The 25,163-nt window shown below is 38.3% G+C and overlaps 1 protein-coding gene across 2 annotated transcripts in view; it reads right to left on the minus strand.

The window, feature by feature from the left end:
• The window catches only part of LOC123319349, a 78,760-nt gene that overhangs the window by 4,115 nt on the left and 49,482 nt on the right, over positions 1-25,163 (minus strand). For both annotated transcript variants that reach the window (XM_044906265.1, XM_044906264.1), the window contains 4 exons: positions 17,287-17,516; positions 13,870-14,001; positions 12,329-12,448; positions 2,297-2,483 (listed from right to left, as the gene is read on the minus strand). In XM_044906265.1, the coding sequence (XP_044762200.1) occupies positions 2,297-2,483; positions 12,329-12,448; positions 13,870-14,001; positions 17,287-17,516 (669 nt within the window). The remainder of the gene's footprint in view (positions 1-2,296; positions 2,484-12,328; positions 12,449-13,869; positions 14,002-17,286; positions 17,517-25,163) is intronic.

Below are 25,163 nucleotides of genomic sequence, written 5' to 3' on the forward strand. Positions count from 1 at the left end.
AACTCGCTGGAAGGGCGAAAAGAATCGAATCATCTCCCTTATCCCAAATCACCCTTTCCAACAACTGAACAGAGGAGGCCCCCCAACCCCAAAACCAATCAATCCACCATCGGAAGCTTACCATAAATAATGGAATTGTTTGTAAAGGGTTGGGAGGAAGGCCACATTCTGTCCATCATTCTGATAGCGTGGAATCACGAGTCCATCTAGAAAAACGGCATGAAAGCGCAACGATTTTTAATTAGAGCTGTGCGAAAAATAGCAAGGGCTCGCTTCAATCCCATTTGGGCTTAATCGAATTAAGTGGTTAATGCGTTTGTGCCTCGCTTTGCGATATAAATAAATAGGCAAAGAGAGCTGAATTACTCCGTGGTGCTGTACGGATATATTTCGAAAAATAATTGGTCTATTGGCTGGTTTATTATTTTCAGGTTGGCATGATTCTTCTGAAAGTGAGCAATTTTTTAACATCATTTAGGTAAAAACCTATAGAGAGAACTGTTCTTTATTGTCATAGACAAGAGCTATCGACAGTCGACAAATACCTATAAGTTTCAGCATAGAGTTACCATATAATTCGGCTTATAATACAAGAGCTCAGGGGAAAAGCCTCTGTGAAAAAACCCTGATTCCCTTGAGTACACCGATTTGCTACAAATAAAACTGTATTCGATATATTGAAAGGCATCTCGCTGTGCAAAATTGATTGTTTTTTTCCGTCTAAGAAAACCGCCTAGACCAGTTTCATGCATAAAAAAATATATTGCGTTACCATAGCAACGAACAATAACTCATTAGAAGTGTCAGTGTGAAGTTTGAGGTCAAAAAAGTAAACCAGAGTTACGCAATAAATTTAAAGAAAGAAGATATCTACCGAAATTGTGAAAATCGTAAAATTGGAGTATCATCATCATTAAATACCTGTATTTAAAAGGGTTAAGAGGACTGCAAGCTTCAAAAGAGGTAAAATTTCCATTGAAGATGATGATCGATCGGTAAGGCCAGTTTCTGTGTCAGTCGATGCAGTTCATGACATGATTTTATCAGACCGACTAATTCGGCTGAAGCGGCTATCTGAAGCACCGAATATTTCATACGAACGCTTTCATCATACTATAGTTCACGTCAATTTGGACATTGCTGCAAAGTGGATCCCCAAATGTATGAATGTTGAACAGAATCGTGCAAGGGTAGAAGCATCGCGTTCTATCTGTGCTCGATTTGAAAACAATGAAGACTTCTTAAACCGAATTGTTACTATGGATGAGACTTGGGTACATTTCTACGATCCAGAAACAAAGCAACAATCGATGGAATGGCGACACTCTGGTTCTCCAAGACCTAAGAAGTTTCGTGTCCAAAAATCTGCTGCAAAAAATCTTGCTTCAGTTTTTTGGGATTGCCATGGAGTAATCATGATTGATTTTGTGGATAAGGGTAGAACAATAACCGGAGATTACTATTCGACATCACTGACCACTCTACGAGAAAAAATTGAAGAGAAAAGACGCGGGAAGCTATCCAAAGGTATTTTGTTTTTGCAGGACAACGCCTCTGCACACAAATCGCATGTTGCCATGCAAAAAATTCGTGATTTAGGGTTTGAATTACTAGAACACCCCCCTTATTCACTAGATTTGGCTCTATCCGACTATCATCTCTTTCCTCAACTGAAAAAAAGTTTAAAAGGTCGTAAATTTTCTTCCGACGAAGAGGTAATAAAAGGTGTGGAGGTCTGGTTTGCAGAGCAATAAGAAACATTGTTTTTGTGAGGTCTAAAGACGTTGCAGGTTCGCTGAAATAAATGTATCCAATTAAGAGGAGAATATGTTGAGTAATAAAATATTTTGACATTGAAATTTTGTTCGGTTTTATAGTAGGCTAAGAAATTTTCAATATATCCTCGTAGACTACTAACTCAATAAATCTATACTTATACAAAATCGTTTTTTCATTTCCTCTTTTTATATATTGTTACCTACATGAACGCAAATTATTCGCTTAAATTTTTGAGGAGTGTGAAAAATTCTTTTCAGGATCATCCACTGTCAATGAAAATAAATTAATTTCTCTTCAACCCCTGGGAATCTACTAATCCAACTTTAGAGCTCGAAAGCCGCTCTCAAAATGCACGAAATGAGGAAATAATGCCACCGCATTATGGGCTTCACCGGTCCCATTCACTACCCGACGCTTTCATCCGAGTCAAGATTTTCCAGCAACCTGAAAGGAAGTGAATCGAAACACCTAATGGACCTCTCCAGTCCCAACAATTAATGGACAATAACTTACTCACCCGAGTTTTTCCCCTGATTGGATCCGCCGTAGTACAAAGTGGTCGTCTTCCTATCAGCGTTCCTCTTTTTGTACACTTCCTGCAGCTGTCTCAGCTGATTCAACTCGGCTCTGATCCGATCGCTGGCTGTCCTTTTTTGCTGGGATTCTGGTTTGCCCGTTTGATAGCCTTCCGGTTGGTTCCTTTCCTGAAATATTATTCAGGATATGAAAGTCATGTTCTTCATTTTCTGACCGATTGAACACCGCAATTTTCACTGTACAGGATTCTTCATATATATTGATGAAGACCTTCACGGTCCAATAGGTACTTGAGTATAAGAAATTTCATAGCATTTTGACCGTAGTTACTCAAATAGATGAACTGTCCTAGGAGTATGGACGCAACTTAATATTTTCAGGAACAGAACTTATTTTAATGGTGAAATGTAAACACCCGGGGTAGTTGGGGAGCCGACGATGCTAAATCGGGATCTACTCGAGCGTCTTGAAGACCCAGTGGATTTTGAAGATTAGATGGTAGAAAGAAAAAAAGGTTCTATGAGTATGCACTTTCAGACGTGGGGAAAGCGTCTGCAGGTTCTCAAAAATGTAAAAAAAATCGTCAAAAAAAATTTGAGGATATGTTAATTGGAACCAAAGGAAGCTAGTTTTCAAGCAAGGTATGACAATTCGGACGTGACACAAGGTCACAGCGGACCTTTGAAAATGCAAAAAAATCGTTTCTTGTACATACTCAAGCGTCAGGTTTTCATACAGATGGTTAATCTCGGTGTTGCAGACGTGTTGACCCATTAATCTGACACTAATCAAGGGGGATTTTCTTAATCTGACAGTTTGAAGATGACAACAATGCATTTTTTTTTATATCTCCCTTCCTGTACCTCTAATCGTTTCTGTATTCATTATGAAAGTTGTAGATAATGAAATTCTATTGTCTATTTTCTATTTGTCTGAAGCAATTGTACATACTCTCAACCGCTTTCGAGTTAGACGGCGATAAGGGCGAGGAGCTAAGCCACAAATGCGAAAAGCCAAGGTCAATGTAGAAACTCAGTCTAATGTACATTCATCGCCTTATATCTCAAAAACGTTCAAACGTAGAAAAAATTGCTTCCGACAAAATTTTTTCAAGATGTTATTGTCTACAAGTTTTATAATGAATGCGAAAACAATTTGAGGCCCAAGAGAGGAGGTAATTCAAAAAAACTGATTTTTGTGACCTTTATGCCCAATTTTTATTGCTTCGGCAACCTGAAACTGTCAGATTAAATTTTTTCCGTTATTCTTGAATCATTAGTTTCAAAATAAGAAAAAAGCCACCGCGCTAGAGAATGTAGGTGACACGTGACCTTTTTTTTGCAAGTTTGGCGCCCTCCCACACATTTTTGTCAGGCTTAAATCATCAGCTTAAGAGAAAGAGAATATATACTTTTCAACATGTAATTAAGCACATATACTCTAAACACGCTCGAGTTTGTACAATGATCGTTTTTGTTTACTACTCTGACAGGCTGTCCTAGACAATTCCCCCTATATACAGATCTAATTTCCGGTAGAGGTACTCTACAAGGTCCAAGATGTCTCCCCTTATATTAATCTGACACGCTCGAGTAAATTCCGAATTTTCCTCTTCTAAGGATACCTAGTCGAAATTTACACATGAAAATAAGAAGGAAATGAACTTTCGTGGAACAAAGCACTTGGCTACCAGTCATTGAAAAAATGAATGGGAATCCAATGCAAAGTGTAGAGCTATGAAACCGTTCTATATTCTATATCTGAGTGTGGAGTGTTTATTACAACAAAATTAGGCAAAATTTGAAAACTATGGCTGAATAAAAATTAAAAGGACCATTAATTCAGCTCACTTTATGACCATGTTTCTGGTAAATTGAGAACAACCAATCAATGTTTAGGGACCGAAAAAAGTTTTTGAAGGGTGCTTGAATTACATGCAAAAGTGTACGAATCTTGATGGCGAATGTTTTGAAAAGATAAAATTTTCGTTCTTTCTATTCTCAATACATAAATAGAAAACCTTTTATTATCTATTTAATGCAGTATTCGGCGTAGAATGTTGAATTTGCAAGAAATGTTCATTCCTTAGTCCGATGGTTTTCAATCCTGTATAATTAAAATGCAAAAACAATCAAGCGGTTTCTTCATTTCAGCAGAAATGCACACCAACACTGCAGATATATCAGGTATCCGGTCTGTTGAACCTACGACTCCGAGGGGGAAAAACTGTCTCGATTACTGTACCCCGAGTAAGGGAGAAAATAATTAAAACTTGCGGAAGTAAATTAATTTCCTCCTTGAATCTCATCCTTACAACGGAGGTAATTAAACTCTTAATTTTCTGTTTCCTTTTTCAATTTTCCCGCTCTATCCAACGAGTGTAGCAAATTCATCAAGATATTGAAATTCAGAAAAAAGAAGTTTTTTAATCAAGACACAAGATTTCTTCCGGGAGATCCTTCTCGGGGATATGACTCTATCGGAGTCAAACACAGGAAAATATTCGGTTATGATGGTTATGCCTCTGATAAGAAAACGAATAATTTCGTTCGTGAGGAGATTTTGTTGATGAAAAATTCTTTGATGTATAAAAAAACTCCTGTTTCTCAATTATGCGATATTGTTTTTAAGTGTTTCAAATTGAATTTTCAATTTTTTTCCATATAGCTTCAAGATAGAAAGCATTCACAAAACGATAAGTCCTCATATTAAATAACGCCAATTTATAGGTAAGGACTATTATCAGAAATCATTTTTATATTGACACGAAAAAGTAAATGCGGATAAAAGTTACCCAGGTGACCATATCTCATAACAGTTATGAAGCAGAAATGTATCCCGCGCTCCTTGTTTTATAACAGATATATCACACTAAGAGTACAAATACAGAACGCTTATGTAGCAGCTATGCTCCTATGTCCGCCTCAAACAAGGAACACATCTCCTTTCTGAAAGGAGCATAACTAGTTCAAACATGGATCATGCAAATATTTGTTTCATGGTAGATCTATATATATTACCTTCATGTGTTATGTTTATTATGTTTCATTTGTTATTAAAAACGCTTTCAACAAAAAGATGAAAAATTATGAAAATTAATATGAACTATTGCAATAATAATAAACTCGAATTTTGATTTTTCAAATTTTATCAATCATTCTTAAAAATAAAACTCAAAAACATCTCACATCAGTTCGGTGATGTATGTGAACGAATGAACTAATGCTCAAAAACAATATATTCTCATAAATTTCAGATTACCAAATTAGTGCACACGTTAATAGAACTAGAAAGAATAATTTACATCATGCAAACTGCTGGGTTCATGATTATTGTTCTCTAAGAAAAATTAGGACATGTTTTTCTGGTCTTTGCACTTTCTTGCATTCCATAAAAAGAATAATCAACAGTTCGTTAATCTTTTGGCTTAGGTCAAAAAGTTTTTAGAAGAATTTTGTCCATGTTATGCGATATGAAAATGATAAAAATACTATATGCATTTTCATATCTTTCTAAAGAAAAAAATTTCAATATAGTTATGTGATTTATTCATTTATTTCTACAAATGAGGTACATGCAACAAGTGAGAAAATAACCTACATCGAAATTTACATCAAACAGGACATTATTTATTCAAATATAATTTTTATATGCTGGATATAATAAAACCATAGCCTATTATGTTTTATAGGACTGCTATGAAAATACGAGAAATGATTTATTGACCTACAGTTCGATATTCATAGCACTCTCTTTTCAGTAATTCACCATTTCACTGGAAAATCACTATGACACACAAATAACTTATCAAACGTTCAATATCTGCACTTCACTTTCAGTAATCCACTATTCAACTGACAAAACGTCTAAATGATAATAAATAAATATCGAAACGACAGCAGAGTATCAATAGCATTTCTCACAATCCTCCATATTTGTTTACGTTTTACAGCGCCCTCGACGGTAGTTAAAACGCTTATGGTGTCATGCTCTGTCGATGATCTCAAAATGATACATGGCAAATAAAGAACAATGTTACAAATATGTTACGTGGATATCTTGGAGCGGGTACATGAAATTTACAAAATGTGGATATACTTTAAATACAGCACAGGTACATCCCAAATATCGTATCAGACACGTAATGGTTACAGAAAAATAACACATAACAAAGTTCCCCATTCGATCTCCCGAGAAAACATAACAGATATGTTACTGGTCACCTGGGTAAATGAGCGCAAATCTAAAACATAATAATCATAGAAACTCAAATCAAAAACATCGCCTACTGAAGATAGGAATTACAATACCCTCGTCAGATACCTACTTCGTAGATTGAGAAATATTTCATATGATACGCTTTTATGAAATCCCATTAAGCCATTAGTTGGTAATATAACTCCCGTTCTAACTTCTCTTCGCATATCCATGTGAAGAGCTTTCTGATTATGTTACATCAGTATTGTGATAACAAGAATCCCATTCATTATATATGAATAAGAACTGTTGAATTGGACGTAACCGTACAGAGTTGAAAGCAGAGATTCAGCAGTTCTGCACATTAACGTGAGGGTCCATTGGGAGTGCAACATTGCTTAATAACCTGGTAACGCTTGTGATGGTGAATATGAGCGATAATTATTCATGACCATCAGCTTGTTATAGACTGAATACATCTATAATTTAACCCCAGGAAATAGCAGTGTGTTCGAGACTGTGGAAAATTACTTGATTTCAGGAATGCTCTGTGGTTGATGTTAGGGTTTCCAAATACAACTCTCAGAAACTCACAGAAAAAAACCTACATTTTTCAAGATGATGCCGAAAGTGATCTATGGCGAATTCAAGATCAAGTTCAGAAATTCAAATAGTTATGATGGTCACAAGTCGTCTCGATATATGCTGACATGAGTATATATGCCTGCAAGAGGTGTTGGAATAAGATTCAGATTTGATGGAGGCCTCTTTAAACTGAAGCGCCTCAGAGCAAAAAGCCCTACAAAGTTTATCAGGGAACATCAATATGCAGACGATTGCGCACTTATCGCTAGTAGCCCAGAGGATCTACAGATAATGTTGGACACCTATAAACATATAATACGAAGCTTTAGGCCTTAGACTCAATATTGACCAAACCAAAATCCTGGTAAGTCCGTCAGAAAGCCTTCAAACAGATATCAGCTTGGAGAATGAAACTCTAGAACAGGTCGGGCAGTTCAAATACTTGGGAAGCTTCATAAATACTAGGGCTAACCTGGACAAGGAAATACACAACCGTATCAATTCGGCATCACGGGCATTCTGGAAGACAGAGTGTTTCAAAATCACGACCTCAATCTGAAGACTAAGAGAGCTGTTTACAAAGCAGTGGTCCTCCCAACGCTTCTTCACGGAAGCGAAAGCTGGACGCCCTACAGGCGACACATTAATCAGCTTGAACAAAGACAACAACGACATCTTAGAGAAATAATGCACATCAGATGGTTCCACAAAGTTTCAAATGCAGAAGTCTTGCAGCGCGCGAGTTGTGTAACAATTGAGACTCGAGTAACGAAGGCCCGACTCGTAACTTGTTCTTACTGAGATCCAAACACTTCTTGGATCCTTCAGTTATAAGGAATTTTTTGGAGTGAATCATAACGCCAAAGGTTCGGGAAAGTAAATATCTTCTGTGCTTCCTTCTGGAAAGTGTGTTGGCCTCTTCATTTTCATTTATTTCCCAGTGACCGAGAACCCAGACTAAAGCTACCTTGTTGTCTTCCGTATTTCGTTGAGTTTTCTTCAGCACTCCCATGTCAGCCTTGAGTCGATGTCATAGGAGTTCAAGGCTTTGATAGCAGCTTGAATATCAGAGAATGGATCACCTCCTTTATAGTCTCCTTAGAGGTTTATGTCAACACATCTTTCGATTGCAGATCAGCTAGCACGAGAAGGCGGTAGGTTTTCTGGCAGATTTTGAAAGTTCAAAGACATACTCCAAGTTAATCCTTTCCTATTCGATTTGCTGGGGCAGAAAGGTTCTCTCTCCCAGTACATTAGGACAGAGGAGAATGGGAGTCCTACTCATGGGACACTGTCCTGTATGGTGGTGTCATATGAATTGTAAATTTGATGTGAAACAACCCCATAACACTCTTCTATATGGTTCGACGATCTCACTTTGACGAATGTTACAAAAAAAAAACGAATTTTGCAGAACCTCTGGCCAGCTCCACGAAAATCCCTGCCAGCGTAACCTCCAGCATCATTATTTGTCCGTTCTCCAACGGAATCTCCGCGTTGTTGGGCAAACATTCCGAAACCCTTCGAGGTACTGGCGCCATCTGCCCGGAATGCCCGTCGTTCCCAATCCCATTCGATCGTTCGTGGAATTGTTACAAATCTCTCCCTATTTTTAGCCTAGGATGATCCCGCTTTTAAAGCTCTCCCGCTGGAACGCGCATAAAAACGGGAGGGCTATTCAGCGGGAAATTCCACTCACTTATCGCTAAAGGACACCCACGCTGGCCTTTTGTGACAGGCAGCGAAACGAGCTGTCGACACACCAGGGGATGTTTATTCTTTTGGTCGATACGGAAAATAATACTTCACAGGGGATAAAGTGACCACAGGAATCATGAAATATATCCTTCAAGTTGCAGTGTTTCTTTTACATAATTTCTCATTATGTCCAGTTGCTTTGTGGTATTTTCTTTCATTTTCGTGGATTCCTAATCAATTTCAATAACTCCATGATTTCATATTGATCATTATCAAGAAGTTGTGGTGTTACTAATCTTATCGATGACTAACTACATGACACCGAGATGAACAGAGAACTAGTATAACTTCCATTGGCTGAAACGTGGTGCATTTCGCTTATATGCAACTCGACCTGGTTTCGATCCTAATTCACTTACTCTGATATACGCTTAGTTCTAGAACTCGCTGCAATAATGGGACAACTTCTTGCAAAGTACTGTCTGAAACAGTTAGTTGACTATTAAACTCAATAAAACTTAAACTCGATTTCTGGTTTGTCCAGATTCCCCGAGTTATTCTGATCCTTTTAAAGGACGACCCACTTTTTGTATACTCCATTCACTTTCATTTTAGCACTCAGTTGACTGTGAAAAAATTTTCTCGAGTTTTTGTAACTAGAACGGAGTAAGGTTGGCACTCATGAAATGTTGTTATGGCCATAACACCGTTGCCACAATTAATATCAATAATATTATAAAAATGCCGAAAATGATTGAAAAAGAGAGAAGACAGGGTTTCAGGTACTTATATGTATTTTTGAAATATAATCGTCGTATAATATCTGTATCAAGTAATTCAACGAACGTTCACTCTGCTAGGGATTCAAGATTCATGATGGGATTATAGTTCCTTAAGAACTAAGATCTCAGCAAGGAACTAATCTAATTGGCAGATGGCGATCACCATTTGTAGGGTGAACGTTGCGAAACAACTAAGCCTTGACCGAAACAGACTGTGACTGTCTCCTAAGATAGATTCTCCACCTCCATAACCCTCAACATATAGTGAGACATATTCAAACCATCCATAACTGTCCAATTGACGTTTCCGTGAAAAGGGAGCTCGCTGAAACATCCCTCGAGGAGATTCATATTCGCAGACATACATGCAGCAGAAAATTGAAAATGGAAGCTCTCGACCTCTTCGCGCATAATGAGGGCTTCCGTGCCGGTCATATAAATAGCACCCTCTCGGAATCTCGCCCACATACGTCCACTGGCGAGTATTATTTCCTGTTGAAAAGCGGCGGAATATATTTATGGTACATCTCCACGAAATAACGGTTTATTTGGAGAATGCTCGGGTCAGTCTGAATGTTTCAGATATTCAAGGAAGAAGAAACATCTTTGTTCACGATATATATTTTGTGTGTAAGAAAATTCCACTTTTCCTTTGTGAGTAGAGCCACCTGGAAAAGTTCAGCTCTTTGAAAGCCATAAATGGCGAGCTCATTCTCTTTCTGAAGAATTAATCGCTCGAAACACCTTATGGTAGAGGAACGAAGAACTAGCTAAGTTTTCATGACTCTTCTCAGCTGCTCCAAAGCATCTCCCACGAAGATATCTGTAGAATCAATGTAAATCTGTTACCTTCTTTGATGCTCTAATGACCCTTTTGGAGAAAGACATTATTTACTCGTCAAAGATGTTGTTGGATAGCATTTCCAGTAGATTTTCAGAATTTTCTATTTCTCACGCCGAGTTTTCCACTCAGTCAACAATAATAACGAATCCATTACTAACCACGACTATATCTATATTTCATCAAATCTTCCGATAATACTGATACTGTCGAAATAGCCAAAAATCGTTCTAATACATGGGACGAGGGCGACAGGCCCGAGCCACGGCCTCGGCAAACAGCAAAGATGTTATCTTCTAGTTTCAGACCCTCTAAATCTCTGCAATCAAGTGGTTGGTGCTCATCAACTGATATAATTCTCTTCGAATCTCCTGGCCGCCCAAATTCCATTCAAAACTCAACTTTAAGTGACCCTCTACACTTGAAATAATAATTCCCGTCACAAACTTTTCCCAGTAGCGGGACCGCATGAAAACCTTATTTTCCTCCACTCTCAATTGCGGCAGAATTAAAACTCCTTCCTCGATAAACACAGATCCTTAATGGGAAGGCCGAGGAGCGGGCCGAAAATCAAAAAGTAACTGACCAGGCGACCCAAGACCTCGCTAATGGTTACCCTCCGTCAGACTTCCTTAATCACGACATGAAAACCTCGTTAAGCCGGGTTTTGCCGCACGAAGAGGCCCATGTTTGCCGTTAGTGGGACCCGGAGTGGCGGTTATGATATTTTAAAGGATCTCGTTACATTCCACGTAATGCCGGACCGCGTGGAGTTACCGACGATAAATGGAATTACGAGAATATTGCTCCCCGTTGTCTGCTTGAAAATAAGCGGTTGGAAGTGTGGAATTGCAATCCAAGGGGGACAGAGGACAAAAGGGGTTCATTCTGAGCATGTAATGTTTTCTGCGATTGTGGATAGATGCATTCAGAACTACGATCATTTTCCAGAGAGATACACTTGTCGAAATCCGACCCCCCTACTGAAACCGCCCTTGCATATGATACAAGTTTAAACTGAATTATTATGAGTTTCATTCATGAATTTTTCAAATGCACCGCTGAAACTATTCAAAATCATTCTTCAAAATTTAAATCGCTTCGTTTCTAGTTTACGATTTGACAACAGCGCCTACTAGAAAACAAAAAGAACAATGGCTTGTTTATAAAATAACAGCTGTTGATTTACAGCCATCATAAGGCGCGTACTCACTGGCCAGCCTTAACAGCAACCGGCCATAAAAATCCCATAAAATTTTACGAACTTCCTCGTTCGTCGCAGACTTCATAGACAGCCATCTTTGTCTATCTCATCAAGATACCGTATTTGTTGTCCTTCATTATCAACGCATATTTCAGTAGATGTTGCCAACTTGTGCAATAGAAACGAAACGCTCAAAGTTATTTGAAAATGTGACGTTTCAATGTTATTTCATAAAAAATACATCAATTTCGTCAGAAGGAGGGAAAACTTCGTTTATAAATCATAATGTGGGTACCAAATGGTGTGTTCAAACTCTCGAGTCGCCAATGAAAAGTTCCTCATTACTTTTCCATAAAATAAAGTTTTATATCTAATTCCCTAGATCCAATAAAACGAGTCCTAAAATTCTCATTACTCCTACAACCGCATAACATCACATAAAGTTGCAATGAAAAAGATATTACCGGCGTATTTAGTGCCGATCATTATAACTCCTTTAGTGTTGTTGAAACCTCCACTTTCCAATTTCGCTCGATATTAACCTGCGACGACACTCCAAGTGTAGGCAAACTTTGGCGCCCTCGCTGCATTTCATTCCGGATTGCACTTTGAAATTAGAAACGTTGTTCAAATGTTCGCGAGATTATAAACTTGAATGGTATTACGTAACTTTGCACACACTCTAGGCGTAACTAATTCACTTACCTTCAAACTGCTCTGATTCTGTTCTTTGAAGTTGGGATCATAACGGGAATAATGGTTTTTCAGATAGTCCAAATCGTGTTTTATCTCTTGCAAGAATAATATGGCCTCCTCTCGGTTCATCTGAAATAAATATCAAAATTTTCAGATAATGCTATGGAGAGAAATTTAATTTTCATTCCGTATCAATAGCGAAAGAAACAAATATTTGAAATTATGAAAAAAGATCAAAAAATTTAAGAAACAAACACACTTCAAATCATTGAACTAAAGTTAGTTCAATGCTTCAAATATACAAGATACAAGATTTGAAATTTGTATTTCTCAATTACCACAGATGATTGACGAAGAATTCCTTGAAAGTTTCGTAAGAACTAGGTTCATTTTGAAACCCTTTATCTTCATTTAATTCACCGAGAAATACACTCGAATAGTAAAACATAAGACCTTATGGTTTACTTCACAGCCGTAAAGTCACTGTAATGGTACATTTAAACCTTAATCTCACAGGATTTGGGTGCAGCAGAATTTGCATCTGAATCATAGATTGTAATTCCGAATGCTGTGAGTTTATTACCGGTATAAGTTCCCCCGGAATAAAATAGGGTTAAATTTGCTTAAAATTCGCATAAAGAGTAATAATTAATCAACTTGAACTTGTGAAAGCCGCGGACTTCAGGCCAAGTTAGTCGAGGAGACGTAGCTGGGTTACTGGAAAAGTTTCATTGAGTTGGGCAGGTGTTCTGGAGACGTGAAATAAATCAAGCTTTTATGTAACTGATTTATTGCTAAGTTCAACTTTTTCGGGAAGATTGAAAAATGCCATGATAGATATAGATGAAGTAATTGTATTGGGACGTTCCAGATATTCTAATCTTATATCATTCCCTTCAAAATAACAGTTTTGAATTTTGATGGGGCATTAAATCTTAATGGACATTCCTGTAACTGGACCGCAGTAGAAAGAATTACCATACTTGAGAAGACACCCCTTGTTCAGTGGAAAGCCTCTCTTCCATTGATCAAAGATTCGGGTTGCATTATTACACCGGTGACAGCGGTGGGATTTTATCTGATTTTTCTGGGGTAGAATACTAAATTCCTTTATTTGAGAAGTTTGATTTTGAAATATTTTAAGATGGTTTCCTGAAGATGTATTAGATAAGAACAAGAAGATGCATTGATTCTTCAGTGAGAGCTCTTTGTTGTGAAACACCAAGTGTCTGGAGTTGAGGTGGGGACATTTGAAATTTGAAGACGAGTAATTTAGTTATCATATGGGTTTTTTCTGATACGGTATTGGTTCCTATGGCAACCTCAAGTGTCTGGTCACCTTATATGGACTCTCTCAATAGGATGAGGAATGCGTAGTTCCCACTGAATCATTATTTTATACCGTAATTATTCAGGAAACTAATCAGAACCTGACGTCGAGCTCCAGATCGAATACAGCCACAAACAGGATTATAAAATCGAACGCCAACCCCGGAATATTGAATGAACCTTGTACACCTCGAGTTCAATAACACCTGCTGCATACTCACCACTCCTTCCTGAAGGAACTCCTCTATAGCTAGACTTACGCTCTTCTCGTCACCGGTCCAGAACACGTACTCGGCCATGTCGAGTGGAGTGTATTGCTGGGTTCCATCAGGTGAATTGTCAGATCTTTCCACCTGCAATTGATATAGGGCAGTTTTTCTCTAGATTCAATTTTTCAGGGAACATATATCCAGAATTATCTTTCGAATAAAAGGTTTTCGTTCTTCTTCAGACTGTATGATATATAAAAATAATACGATTGTATCAGTTATACTAATTGATTGTTTCATTCCAAAAAAATGAATCCGTGGGTACTCCATAAATAACATAAAATTAACTATGTATTGAAACAAATCTTGTAACGAAGTCTTTCAGTGGGCTAACAACGGATTTGCACGTTTTTGGATATGGCAAAGAACTGTTTAGGATACTCATGATTTCTTCTCAATTCCATGGGTTCACACGCTATGAAGGACTGGCCGAATCCACATTGTTCCCTTTTAGAGGGCTTTCAACTTTTGTCTTTTAACATCAAATAAAAATAATCAGCCCTTGTCCAGTGGAAAACCGCTCTTCCATTGATCAAATATTTGGATTGCATTATTACACTGGTGACAGCGGTGGGATTTCATTTGATTTTTTTGGGGTAAAATACTAAATTATTTTATTTGAGAAGTTTGATTTTGATATTCGCGAGAACTTCATTGTTGAATCTTTAGACTTCAATAATCCTTAATGGATATTAGTTTTTAGGGCGTGATTCATGAATTCAAATAGATATCATAACAGATACCATAATGATATCCAGATGCATAACACCCAATGATATAAATTACCCACAGATGTATTTAGCTAGTTCGATCTGAATTGAATTGCTGTGGTTGCCAAAAGAGGATGGTCTTATAGAGAAATAGTGGATGCTAACCGAGGTTTCGACCTTATTTGATCTCGTCAGAGCAACACAACACCCACCTGGATGAGAACAGATACGGAACCTGACTATATTGAATACTGTTTTACTGTAAGTTTTACAGAATATGCAAATAATCTAGCGTCACTCAGCAGCCAACAAGCCAATATTGAAATTTGATTCTTTTCTTTTTGGAAATATGTATAATAGTTCATCAGTGAATCCATTCCAACTGAAATAAATTTGAGGAATTTGCTGAAATATCTGAAAACCGGCGAGACACCCATGAGAAATGCACAAAAAGTGTTCAGTTGCTGGATCCATGGATTGATTGTGATTCGAAATTCCCGACTAGCCTCAGAGTTTTCAATAACTGAAGTCAACATTTTCGCGTTTGTAAAAGGATCCCTTCTCTTTGCGAATGAATCGCTGCAGCATCATCTGAATTCGCAAAGCGCCATGGTCCTGATATATAAAGCTGCTTTCATCCTGTCAGGACTTTTACAAATATTCCAGTTCATGGCCCCGTCCCCGCAGGGTGCCATGGTGGGATCCTCATGTATTTTTCACTATACGGTCCGCTGTCCTTTTGGGGAAGTAAGGAATTCATGGGACGACAGAAAGCGCAGAGGGCGTGCATTGTAGCTGCGTGAATTATTCTCACTTCAGAGAAGGAGTTCGAACAAAGAGAATTTTGTTTTTTACGATATCATGAAGATAATAAAATATAGTTTTCTCTATAGAAAATAGAATAGATTGTGCCTATGCACAATCATATTCAATTGTAGATTTTTTCCGAATGAATTATATTCAGCAAAGTTAATTGAATACAGGCTTTCAATCTTCATAAAAAATTCTAGGCAAACACTTCTCAGATTCTTGTTATTTTCATCATACTTCGAAATCTATTAAACAAGAATGACATCCAGATCGTTACCTACAAGAGTTAATCATGACACTCTAATATGGTCTCATAACACGATAGTTATGTTCAAATTCTCCCGCTCCCTGCGACAGAGAACCAATCATACAATGCCCAACGGAGGCAATTTACAGAAATTAATATGAATGTCCCATGAGGGAGCCGCAGCGTTTCACAAGTCGTTCCATCATGCTGTCTAGTCGACATTTCGCCATACCCTCATCCGCAGTAGTTCTTTTAGCTCGCAATTCCATACGGACAGAGCTGAAACTTTTCCTTTCTAACGACAACATAATGTCCAGCGGACGTAATGAAAATGGGGATGAAATTCAGATTGGGACCTGCATTATGCAGTACTCTTTGAAAATTGCTAATTGAAGATGTGAAATGTGACGAGCTTCCTGATGGTTTTTCCTCTGCATCAGCTGTATCTCTGAATTTTGCATACTGGATTAAAATTCAAGGGATGGAAAGTATTTTGAATAAAAAGTAGCTTTCATGGTTACATTATTTTTTATCAATTTCAGGCTCATCGTTTAAGATGATCTTCGGGTAAGTACGTGCCTGGGTTTCATGTTTCAATGTACATAAATAAAGAGCATCATAGGGGCCCTCCTAAGAAAGCACCCTGGTGTTCATCATACTGTGACCAGCCCTGCTCTGTTCCTTCTAAAAAGTGCGAGATGCCGCAAGAAAGTTGGCAACGCCAATATAAGCCCAGTTAAGGAGCAGGACAGTAGAGTTTATAGTGCAAGCGGCAAGTGGAAATAAATAAAGTAGTGACATAGTTAGTAATTAGTGTTAAGTGTCCCTTAAAATGAACCCTTAACTTAAATTACGTTGCACCAAAGTAAAGTGACATTTGAATGGCTAAAGCTAGCCTTAAATTTAAGCGCTCCTGTAATGACCTCTTAGGTATTTAAGGGCGGGATTCTAACCTAAAATAATTTGTTGAACTCATAAATTGGCTGTAGAATTGCTGTGGTTTTTCTAATAACGTCAAGTACCTTCTATTTGAGAATCCATCTCATTATCAATAATAATGCTAATTCAGCAACAAAAGTTGTCATTCTTTGATAATAATATAATAGTTTACTTGACACTGACTAACAGGACAATAAAGTTAGGTTAATGAAATGACGACGATCATCGGCAACCGGCCAACCAATGAAAAGGCTTTATTAGTCTAGAATGAAGTTGCACCAAAATAAAAAACTGAAATATCACTAGATATGAAAACTTCTGGGGCCCTTACTTAAAATTCTGTTAAGCCGCAGTCATGCAACTGACAATAAAATTAAGCGTCCATTAACTTTAAACTACGCTTAGTTAAGTACTCATTTTAAGGGGGATAGGTGCAAACGGGCATTAGTGTAATAAATAGTCGGTAGTTTTAATCAAGTGAAGAAAACGTTACAATATATTCCTTTTTCCGAAAACTCCTTGTGATGGTCATTATGAGCTCTTGATCTCCTCCAAATACTTGTCGTTTTTCGAAAACGAATCGCATCGGAGGACCTAGAAATCTCGATCAATTGAGGAAAAAAGAGAAATATACCCCGTACGTGACGTCATAAGGATAATTACGTTATTTTGGGTCTCCCTCGCCTGGTCCTGATTCGAAGATTGCCTCTTTCTCTCCGAAAGTTTGGGGCGATTTTCCGGCAGTTGCTGCTCCGCTACGTGATGCAAACCTTTCGAAGGAACCTCCAACTCTATCCTGACCCTAGCTCTCGGCTGGCCGCCTTTATCTGGTGCTTCAGGATCTGTGTCCATTCGTTGGAACAGTTTCGCTACCAGCTGCCCGTTCTGTTTGACTGTAACAAGAGAATTTTTGAATTAGTAGAAATACATTTAGTTCATTATATATTATTTCGTCTCGCAGGCCAAAAGCTTTAACATAAAACACCCCTTGTCCAGTGGAAAGCCGCTCTTTCATTGATCAAAGATTCGGGTTGCACTATTACACTGGTGACAGCGGTGGGATTTTATTTCTGGGGTAGAATACTAAATTCTTTTATTTGAGAAGTTTGATTTTTATATTCTCGAGAATTTTATTGTTGAATCTATAGACTTTATAAGGCAAATAATCTCTTATCTTTACAATATAATGCAGAGAGGAAACATTTTCATAACTTGAAAAGGCCCAAACCAAATGAAGAGCTCCTACGTACAACCTTGAAAAGAAAAGTCTTCCAATATACCTGCTCATTCAGAAGAGATATTCACTACGGCATGCGATATTCCTTTGATCAGTCTCGAATTGCAAATTGGGATCGTTCATTCCCCCAACATATAAAGGCGCTCAACGGTTATTAGGCCATCCCGTTTGAGAAGATCCGAATGCTGAGGAATTGGAAAATTCGATATTATGTTTAACTTGCATGTTATTGAAATTGGATGCTCGGGCCGTATCGTAAGTATGAGTTTTATTCACTGCTTCTGGGATGTTTCCCAATGGGCATACAATTTTTTATGTTCTACATTACAGGTATGGCATATACATAATGGATATTATTCTGTTCGCTGAACGTATTTCATCGACAAATACATTACAAGGTAAAGTGGAGAATTTCTGGCATGGGAAAAATAAACAAAAGCCTCTTTCACCACTGTGACACTGAAATAAAGTTTTTATAGTTATTTAGCATTATAGGTATCTACCTATAAAATCATACACAGCGGCGGTTCAAGAAGTTTAAGTTGTTTGTTGATATAAAATAGATTTATCTTTATAATTGTTGTATATATAAACTATATGTTTGCTTCTTTGAAACTAATTCTTATTTGCAGAGGAAAATGAAATCATTTTTGGAATAAGGAATGAAAAGACTATCAGTTCATTTGCAAAAGCAATGAATATTTCTCAATTTTCTTGTACGAAGGAGAATTGGAACTTTCTGCAAAAACTGTTTCTTTCCACTGTTGTAGAAGTCCTCAAACTCTTGAATTCCTAACAGATTCTTCGAGCGAAGCGCTCATCGAGTTAATAAAACTCCATTATGTCATTTTCGAACAGTTCCACCATAAATTCACTGTATTTCGAGGTCTTTCAACAGCTATATAATTGAAAAAGGGACGTTTTTCGTTTCGTAGTTACAGAAATGAGTTCTTTTCTTCCCGCTGAGCATGAGAATTTATTATACTTTTGACCGCTTTTCTCAACTTATTTCTTCTGTACTGTATAAAGTTCGGTTAGAAGGGAATAATTTAGAGTACAATTACAATTTGATGATGAAGGTCTGAGTGCATAGCGAAATAAGTTTTGCACTGAAACTATGTGTTGTTTTCGTACCATTTGGACAGGGAGGATAGGCGGTTGACTAGGACGCCAAGGTTTTAGTCAACAAAAAATTTCAGGTCAAAGTACGTACCGAATACTTCGAAAAATACAATTCAGTCAGAACAAGAAGCGCTTTTTCCTGGATTAGCGTTGTCTCTGATTGATAATCGCCAATTCAATTAATCTCGGTATCCGTGCATCGACTAGGAAACCCACGCATCCTAAACAAGGCGCGAAATGAAAAGATCACTCTCAGAATGAAGCTCTCACAGCACACCATTCAATTACTCCCGTATTTCCTCAACAAAACACTCCTCTATAGGTGGGCCGATGAGATTTTTCATCCGCAAACACGGGCCCACAAACTCCATCTTGATAGGTATCATCTATTTGGGTGGATCAATCACGGACGCCATACAGTAGCGTCGGGATTTCCTGTTCATTTCACCCGAATGGAACGTCCGTGGAACGACATGGGAAAAACAGGAGCCGAGGGGTTTTCTCAGATTTGTTACAGGGACTGGGTTCGGATTTCTTTGTATACAAATCTTCTGGGTAATTTATTATGAACTGAGATGTCTGATTTGGAACATTTCATATTCTCTTTGTTGTATAGAATTCGTTGACCGGTGTTGTTTAAAAACTTAGCTAAGAATATATTTGATGTTTTCACTTAATTCCTCTTCACACAATTATTGAACCAAAACAAGGTATATTGCAAAATATCAGGCAGAGGGGATGGTAGTGATAACCACGATAGACTCGTTTTTGATAGTTGCGTCTTTTCTCTTCAAGTAGAGACTTGAAGTTTCCTCGACGTATGTTATGGCCTAAATGGTTATAAGTTTATTCTCTACTTGTAGGAAACAGTTTATAGCATGAGCGAGTTTAGGACTGAACTTGACAAAAAACAATCTTTTTAGATAGCAAAAGTTTATTATGGCATACTTGGTATCCTTGGCCAAATAGTTATGAATCACTATGTGTAATGGTATTTTAAAAGACTCACTCGACACATTGGTGTCAATTCCTTGAATTTATCACTAAACCCCAATTTATACAAGCAGTTCAAAACATTTTTTGATTTTGAATTAACTTAGTGGAATTATGAGTGATACGGTTTATAAAGACTAATTTGCTTTCAACCGGAAATAGTCGAATACTGTCAAGACCAGCCGAAAAGAAAGTTCTATAGACGATGATATTCGTAGCAGTTCTAATTCTTTTGATACGCTATTATTATTATGACTTTAGCCTTGCGGCTTTCACACTCCTCTCCAGAGGAAAATTCACTTATCCCAGATATCTCAGATATCAAAAGGATTAAGCTCTGTTGGAGCCCTTTCCAGGTTTTCGGGCTCGTGGTGGTGGTCGGGTTCGGGTCGCTCCTCGGCTCCCTGCTGTAGGTTGGATTCCTGCTCCACCCGCACTTCCTGTCGGAGCAGACGGTGTTCCTCTGCATTCCCCATGTACTTGCGTACAGTTCTCGCCGTTCCGAGCAGTACCGCCTTCTGCATGACTTTATAAATATTTTCGTCCAACTGAAGTTTTCTCAAGTTCTCTAGTAGTTTCTTCGGTATCAGGCCTGTAGATGAAATGACAATAGGGATGGTCTTTATATCTTTCAGCTTCCACTGTCTTCTGGTTTGTTCCTCGAGATCTCTGTATTTTGAAATTTTTTCAGTGTGTCTATCTAGAAGATTGTTATTATTTGGAATTGCCACGTCGATGAATAGTGCTGTGTCCTCATCCTTATTGAGCAATATGAGGTCTGGTCTATTGTGGGTTATTTTCCGGTCTGTGAGAACAGTGCGATCCCAGTAGAGCTTGTGATGTTCGTTTTCCAGCACAGCATCTGGATGGTAATTGTAATAAGGAACCCTTTTCGAAGTTAGAAGTTGGTGTTTTAGTGCCAATTCTTGGTGAAGAATCTTGGCAACAGCATCATGTCTATTATTATGACTTTAGCCTTGCGGCTTTCACACTCCTCTCCAGAGGAAAATTCACTTATCCCAGATATCTCAGATATCAAAAGGATTAAGCTCTGTTGGAGCCCTTTCCAGGTTTTCGGGCTCGTGGTGGTGGTCGGGTCCGGGTCGCTCCTCGCCTCCCTGCTGTAGGTTGGATTCCTGCTCCACCCGCACTTCCTGTCGGAGCAGACGGTGTTCCTCTGCATTCCCCATGTACTCGCGTACAGTCCTCGCCGTTCCGAGCAGCACCGCCTTCTGCACGACTCTATAGATATTTTCGTCCAACTGAAGTTTCCTCAAGTTCTCCAGTAGTTTCTTCGGTATCATATTATTATTATTATTATTATTATTATTATTATCTGAACCGGGATCGTTGGGTAGATCTTTTGTACTCTACCCTACTTATTCATAAGAACCCAAGGAGGTCGTCAATAGTATTGATAAAACCGACAACATCCTTAGGAGCCTTGGCTGTTATCTCATGATTATCCAAGAACGGTTTCCCCAAATGAATGGTTCTTAGGCCAGCCAGCTCTAGACACTCGCATACCATGTGTTCAGCTGTTTTTGCTTCTGATCCACAGTGCCTACAGATCTCATCATCTGACTCTCCCATATTTGTACCGACAGTGCCCTCTGTCAGCAGTCCCACATCACCCGAAGCTCAGCTCGTGACAGTTTCAACACTATTCTGGTGTGGATCGGTGAAATCATCACGAATTTTTTTGACTGAGTAAGTCTAGTGTTTCTCTAGAGGGTTTTTCTGTTGTTCAACTCCCATTGTTGGACCGCTGCCTCATATCCCTCCAAGCCCCAAGAAAGGCTCAGGTCCAGCAGTTGTTAACCTTGATGCTCTGTTTGCAAGTTCATCGGTTTTCTCATTTCCTTCAACACCACAACGCCCTGGTACCCATAGTAGAGCCACCTTATTGCCTCTGGCCAGTTGCTTTATGGTATTACGGCACTCCCATGCCAGCAGAGATCTCTGGCAGTGTTATTCCAGGGACCTCAGCGTGGCCTGGCTGTGCGTGGTGATATAGATATGCGCCCTTTTGAGGTTCCTTCTAAGACACCCTTGAGCGCATACGTAAGCAGCCAGTGTCTCGGTCTGTAAAATAGAGGTTTCACTTCCAAGGGCTTTGGAGATCCTCAGTTTAGGTCCATATACGCCAAAGCCGTTGCCCTTTTCTGATTTTGATCCATCACTAAACCACGTGGATGACTTTTTGTCCAAACGATTTAAGAAACTTATTACCAACCCAGTTGGTACCGCTAAGGAATATTCTTATTGATTCCAGCAGGCTACATTTCCTGTTGATACGCTAGGTCATGATATTCTTCCTGCCATTATGTGGTACACCGATTTATCATATTTTCCAGGAGGACACAACAGATATAGTGCTAAAAATTTGTGACCTATGGAAGGTGTACCCCAGGGATCGTGTTTGGGACCACTGCTGTTTCCACTTTATTAATCATTATTCACAAAGAAGGCACTATTGGATGTATCTTCATTTTTATGCTGTTGAAACACAATGATATTTTCACAGTTTCATCAGTTAGACTATTCTTTATATATATATTTATATATATTTACAAATTGTCAATACGGGCTGAAGGACTTCGGTCGATGGCCATTTGTGAAAATAAAGCACAGTATTGTTGTTGTTGTTGACTATTCGTTTTCTACCTCACATAACATCTATCGCAATCAACAAATTTACAGTGAATGATAAGTGGTGGTATAAACAACAAGTTTTCGTGAACCCTCCAACGTAAACGAGACACTTCCGCTATTAATTTCCTGGATACAACCCCTATTTCAGTGTTATTAATCTTCGTCTGGTTTCTCACTTTCTTGCAACGCCCCTCCTTCCTCCATTTTTGGGGATCAATGAACGCCGTTCCTTAATGATTCGAGTATGGTTTGAAATGAAGGCCAGGCGGAGGCAATGAAAATTGTTTATTTTAAATCTCAGTTTCCATATGGGTGTTTCCGGCAAATTAAACTTCTGAGGGTGGAGAAATTAGCTTGACTCATTCACCCAATCAATTAACTCACATTTAAATATCAAATACTCAGTGGCTCTCTGGTCTCTTGTAGTCTTTTTTAAGGAAAATAACGATAAAAAGGATTTTATCCGAATTTCTTGCATATACCGAATTCATTTACGAATGATTATTGCAAATTTGCTTCATGTAATATGGCATTCCTTGTCATAGTTTTTACTTCGTTAACATCCTATTCATTTATCATATTCATCAGATTTGGTGCAGTTCATTTCTCGAGATAACCATCGACTAACTCAATAAAATCTAAAAGCCTCTTCGGGTTTACATCCGAAACAACCCTTCCCCACTAGTTTACAGTTTCTCAACAGCATACATAGCGACAATTTCACGATAGGGATTCGCCACAATCTCATATTGAATATTCAACGGTTATGTTTTCTCTGAAGTCCGCCTTTGAGCACTTCCAACGGTTAAGAGCTATTTTCCATGAGCCTCTCACCGACCTCTTACCAACATTACAGTGGCCATAACACTAAATGGCTTTTGACACCCCTCAACAGGAACCATTTATTCAATTCAGGGAGCAGTTATCAAAACTGACAAACGCCGAATGTCACCGACGTACGTGGTTTTCTCGATGGCTTTGAACCGGTTGCCATCAACATCAAATTAAATCAGAAGTGTTCAACATGACCCTAGAGAGAGCTCTAGAAAGTTCGCGTTTCAGTAGAGTATGGATTTCGGAGTGATGAGGTTTTGTGTTCGGATGTAAAGATCACCTTGTACAAGTGCATTGTAACCATACTGAACTTTTCGATTCAATTAGTGCGTCAGCGACAAATACACTGTTTTTAAAAGATGGTCCTATCACAATAAAAAATTTCTAGACTAATTACAAATCTTGAGAGTAAAACCCAAACAGGGACATATGAAAATATGAATCCTTCCTCCTATTTGTTCTTTCACAAGAAAGAACGATTGAGGATTCGTCTCTCTCACATCTAGACAGCCATGACGAAATCCTCACAGCATCTTTGATAGATATCACCTAGAAGAATTTCCAACATTGAAGCCGGTATCTTCCTCCAACACGTACACAACGTTTTCCCTGAAAATCTGTGTTATCTGTTCGGTCTCATCTCGGTAGTAAAACAGAGATTTATTTAGCGTCTGTGAAGAATGTGGGCGATGGAAATATTCCTTGAGCGTATACATCATCCACTCGAAAATCGCATGCTGCTGACAAGGTACAGATTGGAGAAAAATCGGTACCATTTATCACATTTCGAATTCAGATTATGGCAGTGAATATACGAGGATTTATTGAAAAATTCTTAGCCTACTATAGAACAAAACAAACTTTCAATGTCAAAATATTACATTACTCAACATATTGTCCTCTTAAATCAATTCATTTATTAGAGCGAACCTGCAACGTATCTAGACCTTTCAAAAAAAATATTTCTTCTTGCTCTGCAAACCAAACCATCACAGCTTTTATTACCTCCTCGTTGGTAGAAAATTTACGACCTTTTAAACTTTTTTTCAGTTGAGGAGAGAGATGATGATCGGATGGAGCCAAATTAGGTGAATAAGGGGGGTGTTTTAGTGATTCAAACCCCAAATCACGAATTTTTTGCATGGAAACATGAGATCTGTGTGTTGTCCTGCAAAAACAAAACACCTTAGGATAGCTTTCCGCGTCTTTTCCAAAAAATCAATAATGATAACTCCATGGCAATCCCAAAAAAACTGGAGCAAGAACTTTTCCAGCAGATATTTGGACACGAAACTTCTTAGGTCTTGGAGAACCAGAGTGCCGCCATTCCATCGATTGTTGCTTTGTTTCTGGATCGTAGAAATGTACCTAAGTCTCATCCATAGTAACAATTCGGTTTAAGAAGTCTACATCGTTTTCAAATCGAGCACAATCCATTTCGCAGCAATTTTTCTCATGTCCAAATTGACATGAACTATATGAAAAACGCGTTCGTATGACATAGTCAGTGCTTCAGATATCCGTTTTAGCCCAATTCGACGGTCTGATAAAATCATGTCATGAACTACATCGATATTTTCGGGGACTGACACAGAAAATGGCATTCCTGATCGGTCATCATCTTCAATTGAAAATTTACCTCTTTTGAAGCTTGCAGTCCAATTTTTCACTGTCGCATACGAAGGACATTGATCACCAA

Source organism: Coccinella septempunctata, chromosome 8 (genome assembly GCF_907165205.1).
Source record: "Coccinella septempunctata chromosome 8, icCocSept1.1, whole genome shotgun sequence".
Lineage (NCBI taxonomy): Eukaryota > Metazoa > Arthropoda > Insecta > Coleoptera > Coccinellidae > Coccinella > Coccinella septempunctata.